The following is a 12,184-nucleotide window of genomic DNA, read 5'->3' as shown; positions in this document are numbered from 1 at the left end:
CACTGGTAACACTTAAATGAAACCCTGAATTTTAATTATATATATATCATTGTCAAATGAACTCTAATAGCTTTCTGTAACAATTGAGACCATGGTTGAAATGATGATTATCACTGTTTTTGTCTGTGTGTCTCTTTGGCCTCTCTGCTCTGCAGCTGTTTAGCCTTGCCTCAAATAGGGCAGAGGGGAAATGGGTAACTTGAAAAAGAAGTAGATCTTAGGACAACACATTTAACCCCCCCTTTGTACAGAAAGGAAAACAGGCCCCTCAACTAAATAGACATGATGTCAAATCAAATAAAATTCAATGGCTGTACTGCCATAAAGTTAACGCTCATGAAATTGTCTATACACATTATGAACATTTAATGTAGGATTTATAATAGAACATTGCATGTATGGCCAACAGGTGAATCCAACAGTGCTAGCATATAGCATAAACAAATGTACAGTTAATGAAGAAACTGAGTTGGACTGTTTCTTTTTGGGTGTTCACAACTTACGGCAGCAGACTGCAGAGTGCTTGAGGTCAAAGAGTCTTCAGCACCGGCTTGCAGTTCAGAAGTTCTTATGGAGTTTTCTATGGTGTTGTTTGCCCCCCCCCCAATGGTCACCTGGACTTTGGAAATAAAGTTTTTGTCATACCTAAATTCCTTCCCTTCTACAGGTCCGCTTGTCATTTACTGCTCTAAATACGCCTTAAAAATATCCATTTTGATTGGCATGACTCCCTATCAACATTTTCCAGCATCTTCCTTATTTTATAGTTTAGGGTGACTTAAAGTAATAAGCCTACTTCGTCGTCAATCCACACAAAATGGATTATGCATGTGTTTGCCACTATCTCCTTAAGTGTTTGTACTGCCTTGTTTGAACTGACACTCTGTTGGCTAAAACACCGCTAACTACCAGCCTGGCAGGCACGTTACGTTGTTTTTCCAGAGCCATGTAAACTGAGATCATTTTGAAAGCATTGTCATGCAAATGCTGACCATTTTCAAACACAAAAGACAAAACTTTTCTGTTTATTTGTTGTCACAGAGGATGTTCATTGACCTTGACCCTTCCAGAGTAGGTAGGCGCGATGGGCAGCCATTGCCCAGTACATGAATGGATTACTGAATGGGCCTCAGGGGTCCATGGGGTCAGAGGATCCCTAGACCAGATAATGGTGAGGGAACTGCTAACCTTTCTGTTTAAAAGTCTATAAAGTTACTACAAAAACCAGCACAGAAGCCACAAAACAGAGAAAATAGATGCAAAACTGCTACAGAGAGATACTAATTAACTAAAAAGAGACACACAATGACTAAAAAGAGACAACCGAAAAGACAGCAAAATGACTACAAAAATATGCAAAGCAAAACAAAAAAGAGATGCAAAACAAAACGACAGACAAAACAAGAAAAGAGGTGCAAAACGAGTGAAAATGATACAAATGCTAAAGATTCAAAATAACCATAAGAAGACACAAATTGACTGTATATCATGTGCTCGGTCACCTGTGTCTTACATACATTTGTTAACTTGTTTTTCATATGGTGTGAGTTGTGAGCATTTTGCTAGCTGCCGTGGGACTGGATAGCAGACTAGCTGGTCTGTTTATGAACAAAGAACTTTGGAGGAGTCTGTGTGCTGTGGTTTTTTGCCTTACTGCTATCAGTCAGTACCACATACAGTAGACTTTCCTGTGACACCTCTGAAGCACCATGGTCCAGTTTTTTACAGCCATGCAGTCAGGTCATTTCAGAGTGATATCTAGAGAGAAACCTGAAAATAATGCACAGCCTCTGACCAATCAGAACTGAGCATTCTCCATAGTCATGATATACAGTAGATTAAGATGAATACAGTGAAGACCATACTGCACCCAATACTGAATACAAGTGGAACTGCTACACATTTTGTTTTTGGTTTTATACTGGATAAGAACAAGTTTACCAGATTCAACAATAAAATAAGAAGTTGCCAACTTTCAGGTCTTGAAAACTTTGGTAAAACGGTGAGAAATGTGACTGTTGAGTCATTGTACAGGTGCAGCTATGGAAGGAAGGTCTGGAAAAGTTGATTATTTTTAAAATATCTAATACAGAACATCTAACTGATTGATGCTAATAATTATAAACACAAAGAGGTCTTCCACAGAACAGTACATTGTATGATCCATCCTGTGCAGTGTGAATGGTGTCACCTTAGAGCCGTCTGCCTCGTGGGGGGATTCGGCTTACTGCACTGTGTTTGAATGGATACCTCCTCCTTTTCATCTGCTGAAAAACAGATTGTTGATCAGCTTTTAGTCACCCAGTTTAGTGACTGAGTCAAAGAGATGATAAAAAAGTTGAAAATGAAAGGGCCTTACCTGTGTTTATTCATTTTCCCTCCTTCCAAGCAACCACTGCTTTATATTTATTCCACCATAATCTGAAACCACTTTGAAATCTGCTTCAGTTAGAGTGACAAAATGGAGTCTGTCCAATAACCTGGATCACAGTACTGTATGGCTCCCCTGCACCACCATCTCAGGCACATTTCACTCATATTTCATCACTCAAAATAAAATACAGTACAGATTTCTCTGACTCAGGAAGGTCTCCTCCATTAAAGTCAACACAAACCCTGTTAATAAAAAATGATGCAGAATTTCTTCTTCCCACAGACTAAAAGGCTGCTCAGCATCAGTGTGTTCAGTGCTACCACCAGTAATAGGAAGCTGTGTTCCTGCAGTTGAATGACATGATTTCCTTTCTATCCAACATCTAACTTCAGTGGAAGAAACCTTTCTTTGTCAGAGTATTCATGGTAGCTTGAGCCTGACTGGGTGTCCTTTTTCCCACGATATAAGCTGCTAAGAAGGTTGGCTTCCATCTGGTGGCTGTATAGTTTAAACAATGTTCCCTTAAAGATTTTTTTCACAAGCCGCTCATTAACTGAATGTTAGGGTTCTAGGAAATGGTTAATCAAGGCTAATTAACAGCGAAATTTTTTTATACAAACTTTTTTAATAGGTCATTATGTAAACATACCACAACATAAACATTTTTGATAAGGGTTCCTTGTATGGTGAGAGGTTTGACTGTTATGATGTACATTTTAAAAACTTCTTAGTGCTCTCTAGTAGACAAACTGGATGGAGACACTTCTTTATGAATGACCTCAAAAATATCTTTGGCATTTCTATACTGACATTTCCTATCAACCAAAAGACAAGTCAATACAATGTAACGCAAATGACCTGTAGGAGAAACACTATGCTAACAGCTGCAGTCAGAAATACAATAGATTTTTTTTCATGCCTTAGAATGTTATATTATGAGTGAAGGCTTTAAAACAGTGTCCTCCTTTATCATTATTATTATTATTATTATTATTGCAATTTGTGCATACTGTATTTATCAGGGTTTATGTTTTTGGAGGTAAGCGGGGAACTGTGTCACTGTCACTGCTGATGTTGATGAGAAAATCTACACACATTCATCCATATGTGCAGACGGTGTTGAAACACTGCTGACAAAACCCAGTTTGTAACTGTTATAATTTGTGCAGATTATAAAACATGTGATAATGCACAACAGTGAAACACTAAGCAGAAATTTTATTTTTTTCTATGGTGGTTTTGTACACGACATCATGATGTTGATTTCAACCATGTCACCCAGCCCTCTTCCTCTGAACCAAAGTATCACTATTTATACACAATTATACTATTATGTATGTAATTATGACTTTTAATTTTTTTTTTTCATTGTTGAATATGGTGTGGTCCTGTACACACTGTGTACACACATTTTAATCCCTGTCTACACTCCCAGTGTATCTGGGAAGGTACAGTCTCTGCTGATAGGTAACAGAAAAAGAAATGAAAACTGTTTAATTTTCATGCCTGTCTTCCAGACAACTGATAAGCTTTGGTTTTATTCTTCCAGGAGAAATCTGGTTTAAGCGTTTTTATTGATATGGTACTGTGGCTTATTTTTGTAACTTGTTAGGAGAATTTTAAGTTTTCATGTGAATATGCTGTATGTTACATTGTGTATAAGACTGGTAGACAGGAAGGTCTGGTACACAGTATTCATCTTTTGTCATGCACACTTCATTTGAGTAGCTTCCACCTCTCTCCTGCTATCCTCACACCCCTGACAGAAAGTCCTTTACTGTTCTGAACTGGAAGTGCAAGAGCTCATTCAGAAAACAACAGTGTACCTTTGCTTGGATTTTACTTGAAACTGCTTATTTTTGTTAAAATTTGTAGTATGTCATGCTCTTTGTGTGCATCCATTCAATTTGTTCCTCATACTGAATAAAAGTAACATTCATTTGACTTCTCTAACTCAGTTCAAATTATTTATAAAGCACCAAATCGCAACAAAAATTTTCTTAAGGCACTTTACATACCTTGGAGTATTGACTGATCTCCTTGATTTTCATGTTGGTTACCAACATGTTGTTTTCAGCAGCTGGATGATGAGGTGAACAACTTGAAAACAAATCAAATCATTCAGCTGAACTTGAGTTGTAATGTTGCATAAATTGTCATGTGGCAAAGAGAATGGAAGCATTAACTAGGGATTTTCCACTGAAAAGTGCTACGTCCATTTCCTATGGAAAAGATTGTAGCTGTAAAAAGTACTGAACAAGTGTTATATGAGTCGCTTGTTAAAACTTTTTAAATCGACAGTAGCATAACATTTTGATAGAAAGACCTTTATCAGCACAATGTTAAAAAGCAGCACAATGTTGTTTTTTATCGAGTGAGTTATGTAATTCACAACAGCAGTTGCTGCCATTACAGTGGCAAGAAAAAGTATGTGAACCTTTTATAATTTCATGGTTTTCTGCATTAATTTGTCATAAAATGTGATCTGATCTTCATCCAAGTCAGGAGTACAGATTAATATCATGTGTCTACAAAAACAACACAAAAAATTATTTTGGTCTATCATGTCTTTATTGAGAACAACCATAAAAACCTCATAGTGCTAGTGGAAAAAGTATGTGAACTCTTGAGTTAATGACCTCAAAAAGCTAATTGGAGTCAGGTGTTAGCATACCTGGAGTTGTTAAGAAAATGAGTTTACCTCCAGGTAGTTACATAGTGGTGAGTTAACTAGTGATTTTAGGATTTTAGACAAATAGGAAAGCTTGGATATAAGACTTCAATTCTTAATACTTAAAACAAACAAACAAAAAACCCAGGAATCTAACTAATTCTATTACCTCTTTAAGCCCTGTCAGTGTGCTTGGTTCTGTTGTGTAGAAAACACTGTGGGTTCGGTTCGGTGTTCTGGTGGTTGATTAGCTTGGTCTGGTGAACGCACTGTTTCGGGGATCCACCAACGGCCCTGTTGTTTGTTTTGCATCTAGTGAAAGGAAGTTAAGCAGTGAAAATGGATATACAGACGAACGATACCTTAGTTTTGTTATTTGCGATAATTACATATTAGACTGTTTTAGTTCGCGTCTCTTTTGATAGTGGTTTTTTAAAATCATACATAAAAAGACTGTGGGACTTCAGCCCCGATTTATATACCGTATATTGTTGGCAGAGAGTTGACAGTTCGGTTCCATTATTAACATCGGGATTGTAACTGTTAATGATGGAATCACAATGCGAGTATTTTATGTATTTTCCTGCCGCTCCAATATCGAGTCTCTCGGATTCGGCAGAGTATGCGAGTCTTCCACGTCGAAAGCACGTCTACCTCGGTGAAACCATTCAGTTCCTGCTGGTGGTGCGGCCCCGGATACAACACCAGAACGCAGTAGGTACGGTTGACAACTCCGGTGTTTTACCTGGGAAGAACCTGGTGTCTTCTCTGTCTGCTTTGGCGAGTGTGTGCGTCGCCCAGAGTCGGGAGCAAACACCCGCCGAGTACCAGCCAGACCCCCAGAGTAGCTGCAGCGAGGATGGGGAAGAGGAGACTGAGGAGAGGGAGACAGGAACCACAGAGAACCGCGAAAGAAGAGCGGACATCAGCCGTAACTTCAGACAGTGCAACCCGCTTGTCATTCACAACAGCTCGGCCAGTGACGGGCGACAGCACGGGAGGGAGCCAGTGAAGGTAAAATTAAAGTATATGAAGGGGGAACGCCCTGTGTCCCCCTTTCCATATGTCTCCCCAAAACAATAACTTGTAAATGCATATGGAGTACATGATAGACAGATGGATTTATATAAATAAATAGGCTAAAATAGAAAACGAACCTAAAATGGACGTGGCGATGAATATACATTGTAAATAATTAATACCCAATGCTGCACTGTAGTCTACATTAGTGCAAGTTCAGTGGATAATCTAAAAATAACTGTAGACTACAGTAAGTTGCAGGTAAGGTTTTGACAATAACAAAATTAGGTGTATATGATGAACCTACACTACTGTTAAAAAATTTCTGGTCACATGTATTTTTCACCTTTCTATTATGACTTTAAATCAGTCCAGGTCCAGTCAGTAGCCTTAAATGGTACAAAGCTAAAAGGTAAACTGCCAGAGGTAAAACAGCAAAGTCAACAAAAACAAAAACAAAATGTATTTAAATGTCATGTAAAACAGACCTAACAGGTTTAGTTAAGTTACAGGTTAACTTGGCTCTTTTCTGCAGCAGTCTTGAAAATGAATGCAAACAATTCCTATAGGTGTCCCAGCGTTTACTGATGACTTACAAAAACAGTGAAGTGAATAACACTGATTATCTTGTTACAGTCGTAACTATCTGTATGTGGGGTATATTAGACAGCAAGTGAACATTCAGTCCTTGAAGGTGATGTGTTGGAAGAAGGAAAAACAGGCAAACGTAAAAATCTGAGTGACTCTGACAAGGGCCAAACTGTGGTGGTGAGATGACTGGGTCAGAGCATCTCCCACACTGCAGGTCTTGGTGGGTGTTCTTGGTCTGGCAGTGGTTAGTACCTACCAACAGTGTCTAAGAAAGGACTAATGGTGAACTGGTGACAGGGTCATGGACGCCCACAGCTCACTGACGAGGTTGACCTACCGTAGGTTAAACTTTTAACTTCATTTGTACTTTTCAAAAGATAAAAATTTATTTTAATAGTTGTTAAAATGGTTGAAAATGAGAAATACTGAACATTGGTCTTTATGAAGAGAAATAGTCAGGGGCTGTAGTGGTGATATCACACCTAGAATTTGTCTAAAAAATTTTCTCTAACTTGTCCTCACAACCACAGTTTTCACTTCCTTTTACATAAGTTTTCCACTGAATGGTCAACACATCCGTGCTCTTCCTGACAGTATAAATATATAAGCAAACTGATTCACAGAAGATGCACAACTAACTCCAACCAACTGTGCTCCAGAGACATCCCCAGCACAGAGCCAATTCAGTTCAGTTTTATATGCATAGCGTCAAATTACAACAAGAGTCATCTCAGGACACTTTGCAAAGTAAAGTTTAGACCTTACTGTTATCATTAGAGTAGCGTAGATTAGCGTAGGTACTTTATTGATCCCACAGTGGTGAAATTTTTGTGTTACAGCAGCAATCGAGAACAACCAACATAACACCATAAGAACAGACACATAAGAACAGGACTTCATAAAAACACGGAAAAGAGCAAAACGAGGACACAGCTGCTGTAACTTTCTGCCACTCCGCGTGGCGCAACAAAGCAGTCTAGGCCTAGACATGCTGATAGTAAACAGTTACAGTTGTCTAGCCTGGAAGTAACAGATGCATGGACCAGTTTTTCAGCATCACTTTGAGACAGGATGCTCTTGATTTTGGCGATATTGCGCAGGTACTTTCCTGATCAGTGTGTTCAGTTTGCTGGTGTTGCTGGCTCTGATGCTACTGCTCCAGCAGATAGCAGCGTACAACATTGCACTGGTCAAACAGGCATACTAAGGGATTTGCAACATCTTGCTACACACATTTAAAGAACCTGAGCTATCTGCATGGTGGACTGCAAGTTATCTATAGCCACTACCATCTCCTCTCTCAGAATGAAAATGATGTTTAACTTAATCCTCTTGATAACTTGACCTGCAAACTCAGTCATCACCGCACATTGCACTGGTCTACATACAGTGTGACAGGAAGCAACCTTACCTACTTTTACAAGAAGCCAAACCACAAATATGTAGTGTATATACTTCCTTTCTACCCTTACTGTGCTCTTTATTCTTATGTTTTATTTGATCAGCTTGTTGCAGCAAATTGTGGTGCTTCAGATGGGTCTAGACTTGACAGTGCAGTCAGGCCTTCATAGGCTTTAGACCCACTCCAGCTTCCACCAGACTGCCTGCAGACAGCAATCAGACCCCCACATACTGGAGATAGATGACACTGACAGGTTGCAGCAGCTTTAGATACAGCTGCTACAGTTAGAACAGACTCAGTAGTTGTGGCATGTAAGACTAAAGGAGCAGCATTTGATGAAAAGAACACTTTGCCAACTGTTCAAAATGGGATGGAAATGTTCTGCTTTGGAGAGGAAACATTGCAAATAAAGGCATGACAGTAACTTGTAGTTGTAAGGCTTACTTATTGTTTATCTGTATACTAATTAATTTCACATACTGTATAATGACCAAAGAGAAATGGCGAAACTCTGTCCATAACCTTTAACGTGTTGTCTCTGCTTACCCCCCTGCAGTCTGCTCTGGTGTTGGATGACCAGGTTATCTTCTGTCTCACAGTTTCTTTGGACAAGCTGCCAGCCAACACAGTCAAAGCCAAGGTTAGACACACCTGCATACTTAGAAAAAGGATTGGATGATATAACAAGTTACACTGTAAGGCAAAATCAATTTTTCTAAATGTCTTTATATTGAAGTATTGTTCCCTTCGGTATCTCTGGTTGTATTAGCCTCTTGTGGGCAATGCTGCATATTGTAGTATGAAAACCTGCAAGAAAAAGATGATCATATTTTACCTAAACAGCATTTCAGAATTATAAGAGTTGATCAACATAACTTCTGCCTTTAGTTGAACTGGTTGGTCCAGTTTGTGGTCCAGTGATACTGAGTCTGGCTATGAAGCACTGTTGACAGTGCTTAATCGTATCCATGTCCTTTACAAGAAAAGGTAAAAGTAAGCCACCGTCTCTTCCTTGGATTAGTGAAGTATGTGGGAGAAAAGATCAGTGAAATTTGTTTACAGAAATGAAACAGTTTTTCAGATCTCTTTAAAACAAGCCGATGGAAAAAAGCACAAAAAAGTAAAACAGAATTTTCAGATAAAAGGGATGGCTGAAGGAACATGAAACAGCAAGGTGGTTTGGGAAATCTTGAATAATTTAATTGCAAAGGGCATTAACAAAATGAACCAGTGGTTTAAAATCTTTCATGTGAAATATTTTACTGGATAAAATCTGCTCTCCCACATGCTCCATGTCAGAAAGTTTATATAAATGACATGCCTTTAGCTTTAAGTTCAAGCACAAATGTATGCAAATGATATTGTACTGTATCTTCATGCAACAAGGAAACAGTAAGTGGGTGATAAATGAACGGTTGCTTTGTCAGGTATGGCTGAATGGTTGTTTGCATCCTGTTTGCACCTAGCATTTGTAAAACAGTCTGCATGTATTTCTCTAAAAACACAAACTCCTCTAAACATGATGTACAACTAGTGAATGGACACATGGTAGCTGAAGGTCAGCTGTCAGCCACTGCTGGGCGGTGAGCATCTGTCACTTGTTTTCTTGGTGTGTCCTGTACTTTTGGCTTTTTGGCTAATTCAGCATGTTGAATCGACAGTGGACCTTGTCGTGGAGAGACACCACTCTGATTGGCTGTTCAGCTTACCAAATCAGTGTACAAGAAGAGAACAGTTTGGGAAAGCCCCTTCAGCCTGTGGCTGTAGTATCCATAATTTCACCTGCTTAGTACAGTTTATCCTTATTTTTTGCCTCCATTACCTCCTTTCTTCTTCTTCCACAACCAAAAGACCAAGGGCAAAGAATGGCAGAGTCATTTACAATTTCTTATCAGACATATTCTCCATTAGAAGCAGTTGTGGTGGTTCTGGGTTTGGATATCCACAGTCTAGCTCTTCTTCTTTCCCTTTCTAAAAGGCAATTACAGATACCACCACCTGCTGGTAGGAGGAATTATTTCTCTCACGCAGGCGCATAACGTATGTGCTAGTCCGCTGTTGGCTATAGTCTGCGCTGTGTTCAAGTACCACTTTTTCAACCCGACTGGCCCAGACAAAGGCAACGTGAGGCGATGCAGCAGTTGGCCTACGTCCCTGCTAAAGCCCATGGCATGCTTTTCCTTGTTTTTTTGACTTATCTACTTTTGGGAAACCGTAACCACATTATTTTTTTGGTCACCTGAGGTTTTTTCTTTGTATATAGAAGTTGGTGAGGTCCATACAATTGTCTCTAGGACCTCCATAAATAATAATATAGAATTGAAGGAGGGAGTACTTTCTTTTTGCCATGACTGTATAATTGTCATAGAGGATTTTATCTACAGTATATTACCCACTCCAACACACTTATACAGATAGTAAGTACTGTGTTTTGCCAGCTTTTAAACATGGTAAATCCCACCTTGGTTCAATGTGAGTTCTTTCAAAAGAAGCAGTTTAACTGTCAAACTGAAGGTTAAGAGAATGTACTGTTCCAGTTTATCACAACTTTACATTTTGTTCATAATTTCTGTTAGTAAGAACAGTGTAATTATTACTAAGTGAATTGCTGAAATCTGGGCTCACTGTGACAGCCTGACAGATAACGGAACACAAGCAGTCAGTCACAAACCTCCACATTAGACAAGAAAATGAACGTGAAACGATATTAAGCATGCACAACCTTTCTGAGTACAGTTTTGTTGTAACATTAAAATACAAAGGTAAGGCTTAAATCACAATCATCATTTAAGAAGTTGTGGCATGGAGCCCATAATGGATTGCAGCAAGATGTCTGGTCCTCTTATGTGTTTTCTGTCTTTCTGTGGTGTCAGATCGTAGTGACTGTGTGGATGCAGAAGGAAGAGAAGGTGGAGATGAAGGAACATGGCTACCTACATCTTCTGCAGCTCAGGAGTCCAACACACACCTTCAGACAGGACCTGGACACCTTCAAAACACAGGGTACACACAGTCTGTCTCTCTCAACACCAGGCAGGACAGACCAAATGGACAGAATTTGAATCATCTGCAGTCCAAGCCTGAACCTCACCAGGTTTTCAGACTGCAGAATGGCATAAAAATCACCCCTAATGGGTTGTAGATTTTATGTCCTTAGAAATATTCAGTCTGAGAGTGACTTCTTAATACCTGGAATGAATGACATAAAGTGCTTTGGTTTAACTGCTGTGTCTATGTCTTGCTTCCATTTCCAGTCAGCACCACCCTGAAAGTGCTTCCACCTCCTAGTGTTCAGTGTCAGCAGATGACTGTCTCTGGAAAACACCTGACTGTCCTCAAAGGTAGTCCACCAACTCACTTTCACACATGTATATAAAAAAAATCCCCCACTCACCCCCACTTTGGAGCGGTCTTTTTCCTCCCTTCAAGCTCGGGTCCTCTACCAGAGGCCTGGGAGCTTGAGGGTCCTGCGCAGTATCTTAGCTGTTCCTAGGACTGCACTCTTCTGGACAGAGATCTCAGATGTTGTTCCTGGGATCTGTTGGAGCCACTCTCCCAGTTTGGGGGTCACAGCCCCCAATGTTCCTATTACCATGGGGACCACTTGTGCCTTCACCTTCCACATCTTTTCTAGCTCTTCTTTCAGCCCTTGGTATTTCTCAAGCTTCTCGTGCTCCTTCTTCCTGATGTTGCTATCACTTGGGACTGCTACATCTATCACTACGGCCTTCTTCTGTTTGTCCACCACTACCATGTCCGGTTGGTTGGCCATTACCATTTTGTCAGTTTGTATCTGGAAGTCCCACAGGATCTGAGCTTGGTCATTCTCAACCACCTTTGGAGGTGTATCCCATTTTGACTTTGGGGCTTCCAGCCTGTACTCAGCACAGATGTTTCTGTACACTATGCCAGCCACTTGGTTATGGTGTTCCATGTATGCCCTGCCTGCTAGTATCTTGCACCCTGCTGTTATGTACTGAATTGTCTCAGAGGCATCTTTGCTCAGCCTGCACCTGGGGTCCTGTCTGGTATGGTAGACCCCTGCCTCTATTGATCTTGTACTTAGAGCCTGTTCTTGTGCTGCCAGGATTAGTGCCACTGTGCTGTCTTTCAGTCCAGCTTTGTC

General features: G+C 40.0%; 1 protein-coding gene across 2 annotated transcripts in view; it reads left to right on the top strand.

The window, feature by feature from the left end:
• Positions 1–5,353: 5,353 nt before the first annotated feature.
• trappc14 (trafficking protein particle complex subunit 14) overlaps positions 5,354–12,184 on the top strand; it is a 27,425-nt gene continuing 20,594 nt past the window's right edge. For both annotated transcript variants that reach the window (XM_020594951.1, XM_020594950.1), the window contains exons 1-4: positions 5,354–6,059; positions 8,615–8,698; positions 10,932–11,061; positions 11,313–11,399. In XM_020594951.1, the coding sequence (XP_020450607.1) occupies positions 5,592–6,059; positions 8,615–8,698; positions 10,932–11,061; positions 11,313–11,399 (769 nt within the window). In that variant the 5' untranslated portion in view covers positions 5,354–5,591. The remainder of the gene's footprint in view (positions 6,060–8,614; positions 8,699–10,931; positions 11,062–11,312; positions 11,400–12,184) is intronic.

Source organism: Monopterus albus, unplaced genomic scaffold (assembly GCF_001952655.1).
Source record: "Monopterus albus unplaced genomic scaffold, M_albus_1.0 scaffold25.1, whole genome shotgun sequence".
In the NCBI taxonomy this organism is placed as follows: domain Eukaryota; kingdom Metazoa; phylum Chordata; class Actinopteri; order Synbranchiformes; family Synbranchidae; genus Monopterus; species Monopterus albus.
This window is presented reverse-complemented; position numbering and strand designations above follow the sequence as displayed.